At 36.3% G+C, this 22,383-nt stretch overlaps 1 protein-coding gene across 1 annotated transcript in view; it reads right to left on the bottom strand.

Annotated features, from left to right (window-relative positions):
- Nucleotides 1-22,383, bottom strand: part of C9 (complement C9) — an 80,485-nt gene that overhangs the window by 33,954 nt on the left and 24,148 nt on the right. Inside the window, exons 5-6 of the mRNA XM_010336655.2 lie at nucleotides 21,318-21,456; nucleotides 3,967-4,227 (exon numbers count right to left, since the gene is read on the bottom strand). Of these exons, the coding sequence (XP_010334957.1) occupies nucleotides 3,967-4,227; nucleotides 21,318-21,456 (400 nt within the window). The remainder of the gene's footprint in view (nucleotides 1-3,966; nucleotides 4,228-21,317; nucleotides 21,457-22,383) is intronic.

Raw genomic sequence — 22,383 nt, 5'->3', positions numbered from 1 at the left:
ATAAACACTAAATGTTCTAGCAGTGACCATGAGAAACCACTCTAATCCACCAGAATGGCTAAATGTAAAATACTATCGACACCAACTATTGATGAGAATGCACAGTGACTAAAACTCTCATACATTACCAGTAAAATTACATAGCCACTTTGAGGAACTGTTTGGCAGTTTCCCATAGTGTTAAACATGCATTTGCTTATGGCCAGTCAGCAATTCCACTCCTACATACTTACCTAATAAAATTTTTGTTCACAAAAGTATCTGCAGAAGAATTTCACTGCAGCATTAGTCAGAATAGCTTAAAATTAAAAACATCTCAAATGTCCATCAAGAGAGGAATCAGTAAACAACCGTGGTATATTAATGCAATGGATAACTAATCAGCAATGAAAGAGAAAATAAAACCACTGATACATACAACAACACAAATAAATCTCAAAAATATCATAGTGAGAAAAAGAAGTCAGACAGAGAAGAGTATATCCTGTATGATTCTGTTTATGTGAAGTTCTAGACTAGGCAAAACTAAGCTGTGGTCAGATGAATCTGGTGAGTTGCCACCTCTTAAGTGGCAGGGAATTGAAAAGGGCATAAGGAATTTTTCTTGGGATAAGAAGCCCAAGCCTCTTTTCATGATGGAATCTTGGTGTGATCTTCTTTAATTCAATGTATTTTAAACATAATAATTCCCATCTAAATATGATATTAGATGGGAATTATTCTATCTTAAAACATTTTAAAAAATTCTCTTGCTAACAAAGGTGGCTACTTAAATGTACATAATTATCAAAACTCGTGAAACTATACACTTAGAATCTTTGCATTTTATTGTATAAAATTATACCTAAGTTGTTTTAAAAATAACAATGGGAGGAAATGGAAACATTACCTATAAAGCCCAATCTTCCTATTATGCAGATGAAAAAACTAATTTAAAGATATCAAGTTATTTGCCCCAAATTTTGCAAATAATACTTGACAGCATTGGTACTAAAAATCTAGGTCTCAGGTCTCCCTGTCCCTTCCACTCCAACCTCTCAATTTTTAATAACAGAGACAAGACAGACAATATTTTGAGATGTGGAACTCAAGTCAACCTAAGCAACTCAACAGTTAAATGTTTCCAGGGCCAGGGCTGATGGCTTAACTTTCCCGGAGAAAACTAGGGCAGTGAACTATGTAATTCAATGCCATAGCATGTTCTGACCAAAAATAAACTACAATTGACATCCACAGTTTTGCAAATGGATCTTTTGAGGGTCTCCTGTTATAGCTGTGGTTAACATACAATGATCGTGTGGGAGTTTAAACTATTTTATTTCTTTTTAAATATGAACATCACACCAAACAGTCTGTGTTCTTAAAGCATATTGTTGTCATTGCACGATTTAACTTTAGGTATTGGGTGACCTAGTCTTTAATAAAAATCTAATAGTAACTTAGTCTGTATGTTATAGGTCATATGAGCTCTTCATCTCCTGACTTGCACAATAATTCTCAAATATGCTTTATCCAAAGCATATTTTTATTCTTTTTCAGTTTTGCTAAAGCTGGGAGGTATATATTGGGGTTTGGAGTGAGAAAGACATGTGTTATTCTTCAGGTCAATTTACTTCAAAGGTAGCTCTTAGCTCATTGCCATCCAAATATGCAGTTGTTTTTTCTATCTTAAAACAATAAAAAAATTTCTTTTGGCTTTGCTTGCCTGACCAGCCACTACCCATTTCTTTGCCCTCACTAGAAGCAAAATTTATTCAGTTTTCTATACTGTATATTTTCAATTCTTCTCTTCTTAGTTTTTCTTAAATCTAAATCATTCCTGCTCCTGACCTCACTATTCCAGCAAAATGTCTCTTGTCAAAGTCTCCAATGACTCATAATCCCAAAGCTATGATCACTTCTTAGTCCTCATCTTCTCTAATATGTTTACATAATTGACACAGTTCATCATTCTATTCTTTTTAATAGAGATTATTTTCTTCTCTCCTAGTCCAGTGCTTCTCAAACTATAAAATGTGAACAAATCATCTAGAGAATCTTGTTAAAATGCCATACTGATTCAGTTAAAATGCAATTCTGAGCATAGTTTGAGATTCTAGCTTCTTGGCAATGTTGATGCTGCTTTTCCATAGATCACACTCTGAGTAGCAAAGTTCTTGGGTACTTCTTGGTTTCTTTTACTTGTTTTCTACTGAAGCTCCCCAAGTTTGGTATTTGATTGTATTCTATTTTCTATGTACACTAACTCTGTTAGTAACCCCATGACTCGGTCAACAAGTCAATTCATAGTTCAATGCCAGATCTTTTCCCAAACTCCAGGCTCATAACAGCAACTTCCCACTTGTCATTGCCAATCGAATGTCTAATAAACACCTCAAACTTAACCTAAATAAATTTAACTACTGGTCTCCCTCTCCAAATCTACTCTGTCTGAATCTTTCTCCGTCAGCAACTCCATTTGTCTAGTTGCTCAGGCCAAAAACCTTGGACTTATGTTTGGCCTTATAACTGTCCTGTCTGAACTACTATCATGTCTCACCTAGATTCCTTCAATAACTTTTAACAAGACTCCTTTCTTTGGCTCTTAGTACCCATGATCTCTTCTTGACAGAATACCTTGAGTAATTATTAAGAATATAATAGGGAATGTCAATCTTCTATTAAAAACCCTCAAGTGGTCTCCAATGTCACTCAGAAAAAAAGCCACACTGCATGGACTTTGAAGTTCTTCACGATCTGATTCAAGGTAACTTTTCTAATTTTTTGTCCTTCTGATTCAATTTGACTAACTTACAACACCAGGTTTTTCTTATATTGGAGACTTCTCTAACAGTTCCTTCCATCAGATAAATAATCTCAAATCTTACTCTTTGGCTGTCTCCTCTTGGCCAAAGATGTGGTCAGATCTCATCTCCATGAAGCTGACCCTGAGCTTCCTTTTTAATCATGCCACCTTCCAGGCATCCCTGCTTTCCTTCATGTTACTCTAATTTTTCTTCTATCCCACAGCACTTAACACTTTCTAAATACCATATTGCTTCTTTTTTTGCTGTTACATATATTACCTTTGGCTGTCTTTTTCTGTGGAACTTTCAACTCCATGAGGACAAAAATTTTCATCAGCTTGGTTCACAAATGTATTTTAAGTAATTAGGACAGTGCCTTGTCAAATAGCCCACAATTAAACATTAGTTGAATGACTTTAAGAGTTTTCCACCTGTACACTTGAGTGGGTATGCATGTAAACAGAGAGGTAATATACAGACCCATAGAAAACAATTACACAGTTAGGCATAATATAAGTGCTGAGTGAATTATTGTTGTTAATGTGGGAGAAGGTTGTCTAAATAGGTGACTGTGGTATCAGAAAAGGAAGAATGAGCATTTTACTGGCATCATGCTGATTACAGAGAGAATATTTTATATTTTTCCAAGAGTGGTAGAACAAACTTCAAAATCTGGCTCAAATATTTTAAAAAGCACATTTTCAAGGTCTCAAATTAAAGGTATGCTTACAAAGTAATCACACCAATTTTATGTGCAATGTGTATTCGCAGTTATGGATTTCATAGCATAATTTCTTTAGAGACACACTTTAGAGTTAATAAATTGTGATCATTCTAGGTAAGGCATTGCAATGAATTACCAGAATTCCTCAGTACAATTCTTCATTATGATTCTGATGATCCTATAAATTGAATGGTATATTACCACAATCTCAGTCAAAAAGAATGCTCTAAATTCTTAAACATTTTCTGCTCATCACCAAACATCTGATTCATTTACCACTGCCAAAGATTCTATCAGATTTTTCTCCAGTTAGTATTCTTTCTGAAATGCTAGCTACATATTTGAGAATTTGATGCACGTTTCTTTTCTTTTTTATGATTTCTATTTTCTCTAAATAAGCAATCGGGTTAGTCTGGAATCTTTCTATTTTATTCCTATATAAATGTTTGGTCTTACCTTCTTTGAAGAATACGACAAAAATAGTTGGTAAGTTTCATTTTTGGAATATGAAAACCGAAAACCACCCTGGCCTTGTAAAGAATCTTGGCGGCATGTTCCCTCACAAGGTGCTTTCATTTGAACTTTTGTTACTTCAGTGGGTGTAAATTTTAGAGTTATCTTTGCATCAAAATTTGTTATCTTATCTTGGATAACACTTTTAAATGCTTCAATTTGTTCCTCATAATGTTCGGTTCTGAAATTTTTCTCGCCTTTGGTCTAAAAGAGAATAAAAAGTATTGTTAAAAATGAGATATGAAACAAAAGGAAAAACAAGCAGAACAGAACCAAACAGAAATCAAGCAATTCTTTGAAAGGCTGTAAAACAAAGGAGTTGAGCAGAAGTGCTGGAGTCAGATTGCTGGGGTTCAAATACAGACTCTGTGACTTTGAAGTGATTATGCAATAATCTCTGTGTGCTTAGTGTTATTCTTAGTCTATAAAACAGGATTATTCTTCATACCTAGCACAAAGGTTCTTATAAAAATTTAGTGAGATAATGCATATGAAGAGTTTATAATATAGCAAACTTCATTTTCAACTTATTTTAAGTTCTGGGGTATATGTGAAGGATGTGCATGTTTGTTACATAGGTAAACATGTGCTATGGTGGTTTTTGGTACAGATCAATCCATCACCTAGGTATTAAGTGCAGCATCCATTAGCTATTCTTCCTGATGCTCTCCCACCTCCTTCCAACAGACGTCAGTGAGTGTCTTTCTCCCCATGTATCCATGTGTTATCATAATTCAGCTCCCACTGATAAGTGAGAACATGAGGTGTTTGGTTTTTTGTTCCTGTGTTAGTTTGCTGATAATAATGGCTTCCAGCTCCATCCAAGTCCCTACAAAGGACGGGATCTTGCTCCTTTTTATGGCTGCATAGTATTCCATGGTGTATATGTACCACATTTTTCTTTATCTACTCTATCATTGATGGGCATTTGGGTTGATTCCAAATCTTTGCTATTGTGGATAGTGCTACAATGAACAAATGCATGCATATATCTTTATAATAGAATCATCTATATTCTTTCAGATATATACCCAGTAATGAGATTGCTGGATCAAATGGTATATCCTCTTCTAGATCTTTGAATAATTGGCACACCATCTTCTACAATAGTTGAACTAACTTACACTCCTGCCAAGAGTGTAAAAGCATTCCCTTTTCTCTGTAACCTTGCCAGCATCTGTTGTTGTTGACTTTGTAATAATTGTCATTCTGACTGGTTTGAGATGGTATCTCATTGTGGTTTTGATTTGCATTTCTCTAATGATGAGTGATGTTGACCTTTTTTCATATGCTTTTTGGGCACATGGATGTCTTCTTTTGAGAAGTGTCTGCTCATGTCCTTTGCCAACTTTTTAATGGGGTTGTTTTTTCCCTGTAAATTTGTTTAAGTTTCTTATAGACTCTGGATATTAGATCTTTGTCAGATGGATAGATTGCAAAAACTTTCTCCTGTTTTACAGGTTGTCTGTTTCTTTTGCTGTGCAGAAGATCTTTAGTTTAATTGGATCCCATTTGTCAATTTTTGTTGTTGTTGAAATGGCTTTTGACATTTTCATCATGAAACTTTTGCCCATGCCTATGTCCTGAATGTTATTCCTTGATTTTCTTCTAGGAACTTCATAGTTTTTGGTTTTACATTTAGGTCTTTAGTCCATCTTGAGTTAATTTTTGTATAAAGTGTAAGGAAGGAGTCCAGTTTCAATTTTCTGCGTATGGCTAGCCAGTTCTCCCAGCACTATTTTTTAAATAGGGAATCCTTTTCCCACTGCATGTTTTCATCAGATTTGTTGAAGATCAGATGGTTGTAGGTGTGTGGTCTTATTTCTGAGGTCTCTATTGTGTTCCATTGGTCTATGTGTCTGTTTATGCACCAGTACCATGCTGTTTTGATTACTGTAGCCTGGTAGTATAGGTTGAAGTCAGGAAGTGTGATGCCTCCAGCTTTGTTCTTTTTGCTTAGGATTGTCTTGGCTATACAGGTTCTTTTTTGTTTTCATGTGAATTTTAAAATAGATTTTTTTTTTCTAATTCTATGAAGAATGTCAATGGTAGTTTAATAGGAATAGCATTGAATCTATAAATTACTTTGGGCAGTATGGCCATTTTCACAATATTGATTCTTCCTATTTGTGAACATGAAATGTTTTTCCATTTGCTTGTGTTATCTGATTTCCTTGAGCAGTAGTTCTTGGAGAGGACCTGAACTTGCTTTGTTCACTATATTCCTAGGTATTTTATAGTTTTTGTAGCAATTGTGTATGAGAGTTAATTTATGATTTGGCTCTCTGCTTGCCTGTTGGTGTATAGAAATGCCAGCGATTTTTGCACGCAAATTTTGCATCCTGAAACTTTGTGGAAGTAGCTTATCGGATTAAGAAGGTTTGGGGCTGAGACAACGGGATTTTTTAAAAATAGGATCATGTCATCTGCAAACAAAGAAAATTTCACTTTCTCTCTTCATATTTAAATACTCTTTATTTCTTTCTCCTGCCTGATTGCACTGGCCAGAATTTCCAATAATATGTTGAATAGGAATGGTGAGAGAGTGTAACCTTGTCTTGTGCTGATTTTCAAGAAGAATGCTTCCAGATTTTGCCCATTCAGTGTGATATTGGCTGTGGGTTTTCATACATGGCTCTTACTATTTTGAGTTATGTTCCTTCAACACTAAACTTTCAATTAAGACTTTTTTTTTTTTTTTTTTTTGCCAACTTGGCTGTTGTCAGGTTGTTATCAGTGAGAGAATAGTTATATCAGTGGTTCAATTCTCTTTTCAGAGATCTTCTTAAACCTAAAGTTATTACTGTCTCATGAAAAGATTGAGATGTATATAGATATCTTTAAAATAAGACATGTTGAAGAAAATGCCTAACATAACAGGGAAGAGCAACCTAACCACTGCCACTTCCCTACTTAGATCCTTCCAATGTCTTTCTAATGACTTTAATATAGGTGAAATCAGATTTATTCCTAGTCAGTCTCTCCCTGACTGTGTGTTAGCCATCTAGCTGTTCCACAACCCATGCTGTTCTTACCATAGGTATGAACTTTTATGCTGATTTTACTTTCTGGGATGTTTTCTTACTCTTTTCCCCCAATCCTCCCATAACATACACATCACACACACACTCTGTCACACATACACACAAAACATAGGCCTCAGGTTGATTAATTCCCACTCCTATTTCAAGTCTTACCTGAAACATCACTTTTTTAGGAAAGCCTTTTCTGATAAAACAGACTAACAAATCTTTTTGCTACAAGTTTTTATGGCTCTGCTTTTAAAACAAAATAAAACGAAAACCACTTTTTTATATATAATTACCTTTTAAATGAAACTTAAGCCTTTGACTCTAGCTATACCCCACGACCCTATAGATATAGGGTCCAGAGCTAACCAATGCTAGGCGAGCCTCTGTGGCCTCAGGCTCCAGGCCAGCCTCATGGACTTAGGTTCCAGCCTCAACCCAGGCTTCAGACAGGCCCAGAATGAGGCTGGTCCCTGTAGCCCCAGACTCCAGGATTTTACTTGCAGACTAAGCCTCCAGCTACACTCTAATGCCAGATCAGTACCCATATGCCTCAGCTCCAGGACAGCCTCCCTGACCTTAGGCACTAGGTCAGCACTTGGGATTATGGGGTGATTGATCTCAAAGGCTGATCTCTACAGATACAAGCTCCAGTTTCACCCAGTTGCAGAATGGCCACTGCAAATCCAAAAATCAGGCCCAAGACCAGCAATTTAACCTCTAGGCCCATCCCAGTGCAAAGTCAGCCTGATTGGCCCCAGGCTCTAGGCCAGCCTTCATGAATTCAGGGTCCAGTGAACCCACGGTCCAGGCCCACTCCTGTAGACTCTAGGGCTAGGCTGACCTCTATGGATACAGACACCAGGCTTGTTTCAGCACACCCAAGCTCCAGGCCTTCCCCAGTGAACCAAAGAACCAATCACATCTGTCGAAGGACTCCATCATCAAGCCTGCTTGTGGACCGTGCCAGACAACTTGCTCAGAATCTCTGAACAAACTGACAAATGAAGGGTTATCCCTGCTGAAGTCAGTCTTTAAGGAATGGAATAAGTGCTTACTTTTTCAAAGGCATAGATATGTATGGCCACAAGGATCACAAATAATCAAGGAAACATGACACAACCAAAGGAACAAAATAAAGCACCAGTAACTGACCCTAAAGAAGTGGAAATTTACAAACTGCCTGAGAAAGAATTCAAAATAATTATCTTAAGCTTAGTGAACTGCATGAGAATACAGACAGAAGACCGGATGAAATCAGGAAAAGAAATACATGAACAAAATTAGAAGTTCAATAAAGAGACAGAAAGTACACACACATAAAAACAAACAAACAAAAATTACAGAGTTAAAGAAAACAATAGTTGAGCTGAAAAATTTCATAGTGAGCTATTGATAGCAGATTCCATGACACAGAAGAAAGAATCATGAGCTCAAAGAAAGTTCATTTGAAATTACCAATCAGAAAAACAAAAAGTAAAAAAGTATAAAAAATAGTGAAGAAGTTCTGTGGGAGCTATGGGGCACCATCAAGTGAACCAGTATATGAATTATGGTGCCCCAGAAGGAAGAGAGAAATGCAAAAGTGCAGGAAGCTTATTTAAAGAAATAATGAGAGAAAATTTCTCCAAAGTGGAGAAAAAAAGGAGCATCCAAGTCCACAAAGCCCAAAGATACTCAAATAGACTAAATATAAAGATATTTTCCTGAGACACATTATAATCAAACCAGAAAGTCATATGACAAAGAGAATTTTGAAAATAAGAGAAGAGCAATTCATTACATACAAGGGAGCTCACATAAGATTACTAGCATATTTTTCAGAAAAAGTCTTGAATCCAGGAAAGAGTGAGATGATATATTCAGAGTAATGGAAGAAAAATAAACTGCCAATTAAGAATAGTATACTTGGCAATTCTGACCTTCATAAATGATGAAGAAATAACAAATTTCCCAGAGAAACAAAAGCTGTGGAAGTTCATTACTTCTAGACCTTCCTATAATAAATGCTAAAGGGCTGAAAGAAAAGAATAATAATTCATAATACAAAAAAATTATGAAATTATAAAATTCACTGGTAAAATTTAAGTACATAGTCCAACTCAGAATACTCTGAAACTATAATGGTGACATACAAATCAGGCATATCTGTAGCATGAAGATTAAAAGATAACACTATTAGAAATAATAATAGCTATAATAATTTGTTAAGAAATGCATAATATAAAAAGATGTTAATTGTGACATCAAAAGCAAAATGTGGCGAGAAAAAGGGTAGAAGTTTTGAAAATGTGATTGAATTTATGTTGTTAACAGCTTAAAATAGCCTATCATAACTATAGGTATTTTATGTAAGCTTCATGGTAACTCATAAAAACCACAAAACAAACAGCTATAATAGACAGAAAACATAAAAAGCAAAGAATTAAAGCATACCAGTACAGAAAATTATCTACTCACAAAGGAAGATAGTAAGAGAGAAAGAAACAACCAGAAAAGATATACCAAACAGGGCTGGGTGCGGTGGCTCATGCCTGTAACCTTAGCACTTTGGGAGGCCGAGGTGGGCAGATCACCCAGAGGTAAGGAGTTCAAGACCATCATGGCCAAGATGGTGAAACCCCATCTCTACTAAAAATTACAAAAATTAGCTGGGTGTGGTTGTGGGCACCTGTAATCCAAGCTACTCAGGAGGCTGAGGCAGTAGAATAGCTTGAACCTGGAAGGCAGAGGTTGCAGTGATCCGAGAATGTGCCACTGCACTCCAGCCTAAGTGACGAGTGAGACTCTGTCTCAAAAAAAATATATATATATATGTATATATATATGTACACACACACAAAACAACGAGAAAACAGAACAAAATGGCAGTGATTGGTCCTTACCTACCGATAATTATCTTTTTTTTTTTTTTTTTTTTTTTGAGACAGAGTGTTGCTCTTGTTACCCAGGCTGAAGTGCAATGGCACGATCTCGGCTCACCGCAACCTCCGCCTCCTGGGTTCAAGCAATTCTCCTGCCTCAGCCTCCTGAGTAGCTGGGATTACAGGCACACGCCGCCATGCCCAGCTAATTTTTTGTATTTTTTAGTAGAGACGGGGTTTCACCACGTTGACCAGGATGGTCTCGATCTCTTGACCTTGTGATCCACCCGCCTCGGCCTCCCAAAGTGCTGGGATTACAGGCTTGAGCCACCGCGCCTGGCCCGATAATTAACTTAAATGTAAATCTTAGATGTACTCAGTCAAGAGATGCAGAGTAGCTAAATGAATTAAAAAGCAGACCCCAACAATTACGTATGTTGCTTATAAGACTTACTTCACTTATAAGTGCCAAAATAGAGCAGGGATAGATAAACATATCAGATAAGATTTTGACTTGTTGAAAACTGTAAGAAGAGACAAAGAAGATCATTATATAATGATGAAGGGATCAATTTAGCAAGAGGATATAGTAATTTTAAATTTCTAGGTACTCAACATCAGAGCACCAAAATGTATAAACTAAATATTAATAGATCTGAAGGGAGAGATAAAGTGCAACAAAATAATAGTAGAAGATTTTTTAATACTCCACTTACAACAATAGACAGGTCATTTGGAGAGAAAATTATGAAAGAAACATTGGAACTGAACTAAACTTTTGTCCAAATGGACCTAAAAAAATATACACAGAACATTCCATCCAATAGTAACATAATACAGTTCTTATCGAGCACACATGGAACAATCTCATGGATAGATCATATATTAGGCCATAAAACAAGTCTTCAACATTTTAAGACTATTAAAATAATATTAAAGATCTCTTCTGACCACAATGGAATGAAGCTCAAAATCAGTAACAGGAGAAATTTTGGAAAAGTTGCAAACATGGAAAAATTAAACAACATGTTCTTGAACAGTAAATAAGTCAATGAAGAGTTTAAGAGAAAAGTTTAAAGATATTTTAAAATAAATAAAAATCAAAATACAACATCCCAAAACTTATGGGATACAGCAAAAGGAATTCTAAGAGAAAAGTTTATAGCAATAAATACTTACATAAAAAAAGAATTTCTCAAATAAACAATCTATTGTTACATCTTAAGGAACCAGGAAAAGAAGAGTAAACTAAGCTTACTAAACTAAAGTTAATTGAAGTAAGAGAATAAATATCAGCGCAGAAATAAAGAAAATAGATAGTAGAAAAACAAAAGAAAGACCAACAAGACCAAGAGTAAGTTTTTTTACAAAGACAAACAAAATGAACAAATCTTTATCTAGGCTAACTCAGGAGGAAAACAGAAAACTCAAATAAAATCAGGAATGAAAGTAGAGACGTTACTGTTGGCTCTTCATGTCTGCAGGTTTTGCATCCACGGATTCAACCATCATTGGATCAAAAATATAGTTGGGCCTACAATGGTTGCAACTGTATTGAACATGTACAAACTATTTCCCTTGTCATTATCCTCTAAACATTACAGTATAACAACTATTTAAATAGTGCTTACATGACTTAGGTATTCTAAGTAATTTAGAGATGATTTAAATTGTACTGGAGGGTAAGCATAGGATATATGCAAATGCCACGCCATTTTTGTAAAGGACTTGAGCATCTAAGGATTTAGGTATTTGTGAGTGGTCCTGGAACCAATTCCTCATAGATGCTGAGAGACAACTGTACAACTGATGTCACAGAAATACAAATAAACATGATATTATTGCAAACAATTATGCACAAAGAAATTGAATAACCTAGAAGAGATGGATACATTCCTAGAAACATACAACCTATCAAGCCTGAACTATGAAGAAATAGAAATTGCAGACCAATAATGATTTAAAGGATTGAATCAGTAATACAAAAAGTCTCCTGTGAAAGAAAAACCCAGAATCTGAAGGCCAAATTCAGATACACTGCTGAATTCTACCAGATATTTAAAGAGGAACTTATGCTAGCCTATCTTAAAATATTCCAAAGAATTGAAGAAAAGGGAATATTTCCAAATTCATTTTATAAGACCAGCATTACCCTGATACCAAAGCCAAATAAGAACACTACAAGAAAAGAAAATGACAAGCCAATATCCCTGATTTACGTGTGTGTGTGTGTGTGTGTGTATGTGTGTGTATGTGTGTGTGTATCTTCAATAAAATATAAGCAAACTGAATTCAGAAATGAAATAATCATACACAATGATCAAGTGATAGTTATATCTAGGATACAAGGATAGTTTAACATATGCAAATCAATCATTGTGATACACCACATTAATGGAATGAAGGATAAAAATTATATGATCATCTCAATAAATGTAGAAAAAGCATTCAACAAAATTCAACACCATTTAAAGATCAGAAAAACTCTCAACAAACTAGGTATAGAAGGAATGTATCTTAACTATAATAAAGGCCATATACAACAAGCCCACATTGAACGTTACACCCAGTGGTTAAAACTGAAATTTTTTATCAGACATCAGGAACAAGACAAGGTTGCTCACTCTATTTCTATTTAAAGTAGTACTAGAAGTTTTAACCAGAGCAATTAGGCAAAAGAAAGCAATAAACGACATTTAAGTTAGAAAGAAAGAAGTAAAATAGTCCACAGAGGACATAATCTTTTATGTAGAAACCCCTAAGGACTCCACCCAAAAAACAAAACAAGACAAAAAAAGTTAGAACTAACAAATTCAGTAAAGTTGCAGGATACAAAATCAACATGCAAGAGTCAGTTGCATTTCTACTCACTAGCTACAAACTATCTGGAAAGGCGTCTTTTAAAAATAACATTTACTATATTATTAAAAGGAATAAAATACTTTTATTCTTTTCAGGAATAAACTTAACCAAGGAGGTGAAATAGCTGTATGATGAAATTCATAAAACATTGATGAAAGAAATGGAAAATAGACAAATCAATGGAAAGATATCCAATATTCATGGATAGGAATAATTAATATTGTTAAAATATTAATACTGCCCAATATGATGTGCAGACTCGACGCAATCCCTATCAAAATTTTATGTCATTTTCCACAGAAATAAAAAGGACAATCCTAAAATTTGTATGGAAACACAGAAAATCTCAAACGGCCAAAGCAATCTTGAAAAAACAGAACAAAACTGGTGGCATCTTGCTTTCTGATACAGGGGATGTAATTTATAGGTACCTGCACTTGTATTTGAAATGACTAGAAAGGAAATGGCATAAGGCAGTGTATCCTAGAGTGATGGACACATTCAGCAGTATAGAGGACCACTTTCAAATATAACGTATTGTGGGTCAAGGTATCAATTAAGATGTTGTTGAATAGTTCAACAAGTAGCCTTTCTCACTATGCCAGGATGGTAGTGGCAAGTACAGCCTGAAACTTTAAGGATGAGGTCATCCCAGAAAGCATAGGAACAAAAGCTGAGTTGGGAAATGCAAAAATCCATCCACGCAAAAAGAAGTCTAGGCTCAGTGTTAAGCATTCAGAAATGGACCAGTACTTGTAACATCACAGAGAGAAAAGCAAAAGTCTTAGAAGAGAGGCCAAGGGGCAAAATTACAGAAAGCAGAAAAACACAAAGATGGAAGCAAGTTTCTTTATGAGTACTGAAGAAACAGGTGTTGGAGAAGCTAGATTCAGAGAGAGAAGGTCAAGGGACTTGCATGTTCTAGGAGGCCAGACATGCTAAAGGGGTCAGTAGAAGTTATCCCCTTTAAGAATGTGTTCATATAATGCTTCTTGAAAAGAAATAAACATTGCTTATGACACTAAAAATGGAAAAGATAGACACGATCAAGAAATATTTCAGAGTTCAAGTTGTGGAGGTTTGGAGAGCAATTGTAAATACAAAGTAGAAAAAACTGTTGAAGATGTCATTAAAATTTTATTTGTACAAATGGATAATAAAACCATAAACCACGTATTATTTATTACTAAGGCCATTCCTCACTAATTGAGAGAAGAAATCTATGAAGAACAGATTCATTGTAACCTCTTGAGACACTCCTCTGCCAAAACCATCTAGCCAAGCTACTATCACATTCTTAACCTTTTAGTCATTAAGTTTTGGGGTAATTTGACAGTAAAGGATCACAAGCACAATCCATCTCTATTATCTATAGATTTTTTCTCCACCTAAATCTTAAATGTTTGTGTGCTCTAGTACTTCACTCTCTGTGTTCTTCTCTTCTCCTTCATTATACACTTCTTGGGTAATGTCAGGCACCCTCAATAATGCAATGATTGCCAGGTACGGTGGCTCACGCCTGTAATCCTAGCACTTTGGGAGGCCAAGGTGGGCAGATCACAAGGTCAGGAGTTTGAGATCAGCCTGACCAACATGGCGAAACCCCATTTCTACTAAAAATACAAAAATTAGCCAGGCATGATGGCACATGCCTGTAATCCTAGCTACTCAGGAGGCTGAGGCAAGAGAATTGCTTGAACCCAGGAGGTGGAGGTTACAGTGAGCTGAGATTATGCCACAGCACTCCATCCTGGGTGACAGAGCGAGACTCCATTTCAGAAAAAAACCAGACCAAACAAAAAGAATGCAATGATCATGTGTATGTTAACTGATACCCAGATCTCTTTTTACAATTTAGATCGTTCTCTCCACTTTGATTTAAATAATCTCCTTGTTGTAGCATAACTTCATCTAATGTCATACAGACCCTCAAACTCAAAATTATCAGCATTCGAATCATTATCTTCTTAGAACCTACTCCTTCTTTGGTAGATTTCCTGTACAGCCAACTTCCATATCTCTTTTGATGGCCTATAATTCACTGGGTGTGTGCGCTTGACTTTTTTTTTTTTTTTTGGCTTTTCATTTTTATAGGGTCATCTATAGAAAGTTTAGTCTGTGACAGGCACTGTTCTAATCATGTTACAGTTATTAACACATTTAATCTTTCTGAAACTCTATGAAGTGTATACTATTATCATCCCATTTTATGATGGAAACTGAGATTCAGGAAAGATAACTAAGTTGCCTAAATTCATATGATTATAAGTTGAGGAACTTACCAAAATTTAAAGCCAGAGAGTCTTAATTCAGAACCTTGTGATTGAGTATATGCTATACTGTCTCCAATTTATTACTAGTCTCTTAATTCTTAAATATGCTGGATTTCATCCTCTTCATCTCTACTATTACAGATCCAGATTAGCCTTTCATCGTCTGTTTCTTGGACCATAAAGTAGCCTCCTTTTGTTCTCATTACCTCTGGTCTTGTTCCCTTAACAATTATTTCTACAAAACACAAAGTTCTAAAATGAAACTCTCAGCATCTTGCTCTCCAGAGTGGCTCTCTCATTATGGTCAGGATTATGCTCAGAGAATTTACTATGGCATGAGTGCCTTCATGATTTGACCCCTGCCTATAACTTCAACGTTGAATCCATGAGTTTATTTGTAGAACAGAGTCCCTTTCAATATAGCAATTTCTTTAGGGAAAGTCTACATATCTTCTACTTGAGAAACATCAACATAGGACAAATGACCAGGTATGTAATAAGCTTTATCTGCTGCTAGATTTTCTAAATGGGTTTAAGTTTCCAGGAAGAACAGTTAGAATATTTATTAAGCCCCTGCTTGCAATTTTACTGTCAACATTAATGGCAATTCCAATTAAATATTTATTTGTTTAAAGTTCTTTGCCTTCATGAGAAATATTAACTTAGAATGTTAATATGTTGGCATGCATTTTTTATTCATTCAATAGGCATTTATTTAGCATAGTGTACAATATTAGTTTTTCAGGATTCTATGGTAAAGAAAGGACTGGGATATCAACAAAAAAGTAGTTATTATACAGCAAAATATATATCAAAATAGAGAAGAAAGCAAAGTATATTGCATTTATTTGCAGGAGAAGCATTTTAGAAGATGGAGGATTCAGAGGAGAAAGCTGACGGTGGAGTGGCAATCAAAAATCAGATCAGGAATGACTTTGTACTCCTTGTCAAGGAGATTGACTGCTACACTGCAGGCTACAGATAGACACTCACCAAATTTAGGCTGCAAGAGGATCGTCAGATTTATTATCTTTACATTGAAATGTGGAGAGTGAATTGAAGTTGAGAAAAACTAGAGTCTGCAAACTAAGAAGACTATTTTGAGTCATTCCTACATGAGAAATGATGGACGCTTAAGGCAGTGGCAGTAGGAATGAGGAATAAGAAACAGATTTAAAGGAGATTTTAATAATAGAACTTGAAGATTGATTGGCTATTGTAAGTTTTTAGGGAGATGAGTCTGTAAAGAATGTCTTAAGGGAGGATTTCAAGTTTTGAGTTTGGTGACTAGGACGATATTATTTCCACTTACCAAGACAGAGAATTCAAGAGCAAGAAGCAGGAAATTGGGAGTAAGATTGGTTATCAGCTTCAGGTGTGTTGACTCTGTGACAATGGCAGACAACTGGATGTACAGGTATCTAGCTCAGAGAGAGATAAGGTTTGGAAATAAAGAGAGATGGCTGGAAATAAAGGATTTGTATGCTATCAGAATAGAATGAAAATTGAAGCCATAGGAGAAAACGAAATAACTCAAGAAGAATATATAGAGAGAAATTAGTGAAGCAAGGTGGGGACTCTGGAAAGAGTTAATCACTGTTTAAGGATTCTCCTAAAGGGAGCTCCAAAGAAGCTTGAGATAGACTTAAAGAGGGTTGAAAAATGAATAGACACAGGATAACAGAGAGTGGGGAATCAATGCAGCACACATACATTGAGATAGCAAGTGTAGACGCTATGGGTATTTAGAGATGGGAGAGGTTTCTTTGTTTGTTTTAGATGAGATCCTTGAAAAATATTTATGTATGGAGGCCAGAGTGGAAGGAAAAAGAAGGAGAGGTTCAATGGAGGCTTAGCAGAATGTCTAGCAAGGTACTTGAAGTGGGATCCAGGCTAGAGAGGAGAAAGAACAGCTTCCTACTGAGAGAACAGAAGAAGATAAGGATGGACTGAGTAACAAAGTAAGTACACAGAATAACTTTGAAGAAACAACTGGAAACTTTCCTGCCTGTGACTTGAGTATTCTCTGTCAAGTTGGAGCTAATGCCATCTGCTGGACCCAGGATCAAGATGGTGACATAAGAGGCTTGAGGGTGTTGCTGAAAGATTGAGCCTATTCATGTGAAGAATGGGAATGAGGAAAGCCTCAGGAGGTGTCACCGACCTGCTGAACAGTGTGGAGGACCCAGCTGGAATTATAATGCTACCCATCTTTGTGTGAGCATAATTTTCTCTTTAGTGCTCAGCAATATAAGTTTACAAGTAGGGCAGAAAATAATAAGGTTTATCCCAAATCAGAGTTTTTCTGGATTGTAGAAGGAATGGGAAGCAAAGACATTGCTAATATTGGCAAATGTAGTCAAAATGGTTCTAGCTTAGATAAACAAAATAATTTACAGTAGGAAGAGCAAGATGGACCAGGACAAAAATAGATTCCAAAAAGACTGAAGGTCTCCATGAGGCCAAGAAGAGGCTTGTGGGCACAAATGAGGGTGAGAGCTGAGAGGTTAGACAACTGTGATAAGCTGAGGGGTTGAAAGTTGGGTTTTCAGATTTTGGAGACAGTGAAGTCCTAATAAAGACAAAGTCAAGGGTTAGGTGGTTAGAAAGGAGAGTGACTGTAGTAAAATGGTATAGGAAGTTATGAGGCAACAAGAAATACTTGGCAGTTCACATGATATTGAAGTCACCCAGGATTTGGGGGTGAAAAGTATGCTTATAATCTGGGTGTATTTTGCAAATTTTTGTTCATCTCCCAAATCTTACATTTTCATGGAGACTCAGATTGAAGAAGAATTATAATGAACATCTGATGCCTGATTTAGGCTTACAAATCATTACTTTCAACATCAAAAGTGAAGAAAGGACCAAAGAAAAGTAAGTAGAAAAGGAGCTAAGTTATAAAGGCAATCATCACTCACCCCTCCCCGTTTTTATTCCCTACAGAATATAGGGAATTATACTCCCTATATTCCTTATATTGCTGAGCACTAAAGAGAAAATTAATGTGCTCTTGGTCATTACTGCTAATGTATAAAGCAGTCAATAAATCTTGACCTATTATGTGACCACTAATTATGTACCTAGCCTTGGCTAAGTTTTTTACTAATTATACCCTAAAATGAATAACAGCTAATATTTATTGAGGGCTTGCTATGTGCCAATGACTTTCTGACTGTTTCACATAGTTAGACTCATTTATCTCCATGAGGTAGGCATTATTATTTCTGTTTTATAGATAAAGAAACTGAGGCACAATGATGGTAAGCAATTTGCAGGAAATTTTTATAGCACTAAGGGGCAGAGGTGAAATTTCAACCTATGCAGAGTGGCTCTAGAACCACAGCCCATGTAAGACAAAAGACCCTAAATAAGAGAGTATGAGTGGATGAGAATAAGATGTCATAATTTAGGTGTATTCCCATGTTAAGATGGGCCAGTATAATTCTGTCAACAAAGAAAGCCAATAAATTATTGCCAACAAGTGACTAAAGCAAGAGTTAAAAATTATTTCATCCAACAAAAATTGGTGAGTAGTATATTAAGTGGTATTGGTAATGGGCTATAAAGAAGTATATGCATAACTTACCTTCAGGTACTACTGATACACATGAGAAAGTAAACGACATATTCCATTAAGTAGCAGGACTTAAAGAAAAAAAAAAATCCTCTCTAAGGAGTTAAAGTAGATATTTCCCCTCATATAAATTTGTGTTCTTTTATGTATAATAACAACAAGTTTGGCTACTTATTTTCCAAGATCATAACAGATTTGAGTAAGTGGATTATCAGCAGTGGGAGCAGCAAGGGAGTAATTTTGGGGCCTTAGCCAGCCCTTATTCAATGCCCACTGCCTCAGTTGGCACTAAATAAATATTCAAGTTCACAATTCCTGTCTTCTTTCTAATTAGCTTGACGTCAAATGCTTTTGGATGTATTAATCTCAGCTGAACTAATAAAAGTTATATTTAGTCTTCATTTTTCCCACCATATGTGAACATAGATTAGTTTTGCTACAGAAATTTTGATGTGTTAGATTATGTGATGCTGCTCCAAACTCCAGTGTGATGTATGTCATATATGGGTAAGCACCACATCACCTTTCTAAATTCCCAAACATTCCGAAATGCTGAAACACATCTGTTTCCAGGGTTATGGATACGGGAAAGCAGTGCTTCCTCTCCAAATGTGGCTTCAAGGTCAATCCTGGGCAGCCCGCAGCCTTTACCATTGTATGTCATACAAGTTATGCCCCCTCTAGAGAAGCTAAGAGCTGATCACAGTGGTAAAGAAGCTAAGAGCTGATCACAGTGGTAAAGTTTAGTCTGTAAAATGCAGACTAAACTTCAAACAAACTAAATCAACATAACAATAATCCTTCTCCCATTAGCAATGAGCAAGATGATCATGTCTGGAATTTTCTATTTAAGAAAGTAGGATGTATATAATACTTAAAAAAAAATGTGGCACATATACACCATGGAATACTGTGTAGCCATACAAAAGGATAAGTTCATGTCCTTTGCAGGGACATGGATGAAACTGGAAACCATCATTCTCATCAAACTGACACAAGAACAGAAAACCAAACACCACATATTCTCACTCATAAGTGGAAGTTGAACAATGAGAACACATGGACGCAGGAAGGGGAACATCACACACTGGGACCCGTCAGTGGGTGGGGGCTAGGGGATGGATAGCAGGGAGGTGGGGGGCTAGGGGAAGGAAAGCGTTAGGAGAAATACCTAATTTGGATGACAGGGTGATGAATATAGCAAACCACCATGACATGCTTATACTATGTAACAAACCTGCACGTTCTGCACACGTACCCCAGAACTTAAAGTATAATAATAATAAAAATTGTATATTAAAAAAGATTGTCATCTTTTCATTACAAAAATCTGTGCCTCAAGAAATTTAACCTGACATTATGGGGAAAGACTGACAACAGCCCAAAAGATTCCCTCAGATTTGTTGGCAACTGACTTATATTCTGACTTAGAGGTATAAGAAACATGACCATATGTGAAAAAGAAAAAAAAGCCAAATGGTCAAGACACAATAGTCTTTAGCATTCATGAGAGAACATGATTGCTTCTGGCTGCAATAGGGAGGGACTGATTTATGATATTTTCAGAAAGTAAGGGAATGCTTATTTAAAAGCATATACATTTTTCAAACTGGTGGGACTCACAACAATAAAAGCCTTGTAATAACTGAATAAAGCAGACATTATGGGTCTTCTTTACCAATGGGAACATTTTAAGAAACAGACTCTTGTAGCTGCTGAGTCTGAGCAAGCTTATTATGATTCTTTATTATATCTTGCTTGGAAGAAAGAAAGAATCTCTAAAGGTGATGTATTAATCCTTTTAGTGGTGGAGGGCTACAGTCTGTCAATTGTTCTAAAGAAATAGGTGGCTTTAAGAAAGATAGTTAAGTTTGGAATAGTGTTGTGTAGAGTAAAAATATTTTAATAAATCATTTTCTTTTCTTTTCTTTTTTTTTTTTTTTTTTTTTTTTTGAGACGGAGTTTTTGCTCTTGTTACCCAGGCTGGAGTGCAATGGCACGATCTCGGCTCACCGCAACCTCCGCCTCCTGGGTTCAGGCAATTCTCCTGCCTCAGCCTCCTGAGTAGCTGGGATTACAGGCATGTGCCACCATGCCCAGCTAGTTTTTTGTATTTTTAGTAGAGACGGGGTTTCACCATGTTGACCAGGATGGTCTTGATCTCTTGACCTCGTGATCCACCCGCCTCGGCCTCCCAAAGTGCTGGGATTACAGGCTTGAGCCAATAAATCATTTTCAAGAGGTGGAAGAGTTTAAGGTGAGTGAAAATAGCCACTCACATTAGTCAAGCAGGCTCTTCATAGGAGGATACCGAAGGAAAAGAAACGCAAAGATGAGGTTTCATCGGGAGGCCAGCAATAGCAACAAAACTCAAGTAGCATGGAAGCAGTGTTATCACTACTGAAATCAGCACTGATTTAATTTTTAGTTATCTTACATCCTCAGATAATTCTTTGTGTGGAGTCTAGGTATTTGTCACATCTTTATCACTAGGTGCATGTTACTGAGGATTGAGAAGACACTAGTGTATGTTTCTAAAGAGATCCAAACTACATTGCCTCGTCTTTGAGTCTTGTGTTCACGTGAAATTATTATTCTACTGAGTTTTTCACATTGTTTGATACTAAACTTGTTGAAGAGATTTTTCAGCCAAAAGTTGAACAACATGTTTTCGTCCAAGGAGACTTACTTCATAGATCAAAGAAGCCACGTTCCAGGGTCTTCGGTAGTATGTCAATGTGTTTCCATCTCGATCCCGGGAACACATTCCATTGTAGAACTCATTGTCGAAAGGTGTGCTTAGGGGATCCATCCCTAAAATGTTGATCCTGAGAATGAACAGAATAGAATCAGAAGTGGCAATACCACAATATAATGCAAGGCAGCCCTCTGTAGCTGGAAAAAGTGAGACAGCTTCAGTTCATGTCGCCATCACCCAATACGTATGCGCTATAATCAGGAACAGAAGCAAGAGCCTGTTCACCTTGGCTCAGTGTCTCTGGCAGAAAGCATACCTTAGGAGGGCCTTATAAACTCTTCTAGGCAACTAAGGCACTGTTTAGACTGCAATGAAAGAAATGCAATAAGTAAGGCACATGGGACCATCTGGTTCCTGGAGTTTTAACTTCACTGCTGTAACTCTTATCTAACCTCCCTTAGTGAACCAATAACTGATGCTGTAATACCAACTATTTAAATTATTTGAGAACAGAGTATCTCAGGGGGCCAATATAACATATGCATGCAATTTTTCATCTATGAATCAACATTGGGGCTTTCTCTCTCTCTCCCCATTCTCCTTAAACTTAAGCCTTTTCCTCCAGCTGTCTCATTGCTTGTCAAGAACCTCATTCCCTCCAGGCTTATATTATTCCTATTACACTTTCCAAGATGAACACAAAAATGTTAGCATCCTGGCAAGGCATTCTCAAAAGTTCTATTTTTTCCAAAGCAAAATATTTTTATTTGGCAAGATTTCATTCATAAATATAAATCTTTAGCTTTAAAAAAAAAAAGTTAAATTTTACTTGTAGGCTTAAAAACAATATATGAACAAGAAGCAATTATTTCCTTGTGCTTGCTCCTCCACCTCTGTTAACTAGGGGAACACAGTCATTGCTGTATAGGCTGTATCTGGATAAATGGCCCAAGCCAGGGAGGCCACTAGGTTTGAGGGTCAAATCTGTAACTTACCTTGGCACAAAAACTCAAACTCTTCCTTTGTTCTAGGCTACGTTCCTGACTCTAATGAACTG

This window comes from Saimiri boliviensis, chromosome 1, assembly GCF_048565385.1.
Source record: "Saimiri boliviensis isolate mSaiBol1 chromosome 1, mSaiBol1.pri, whole genome shotgun sequence".
Taxonomy (NCBI): domain Eukaryota; kingdom Metazoa; phylum Chordata; class Mammalia; order Primates; family Cebidae; genus Saimiri; species Saimiri boliviensis.
The sequence above is the reverse complement of the archived record's forward strand: the minus strand, read 5'-3'. Positions and strand labels throughout refer to the sequence as shown.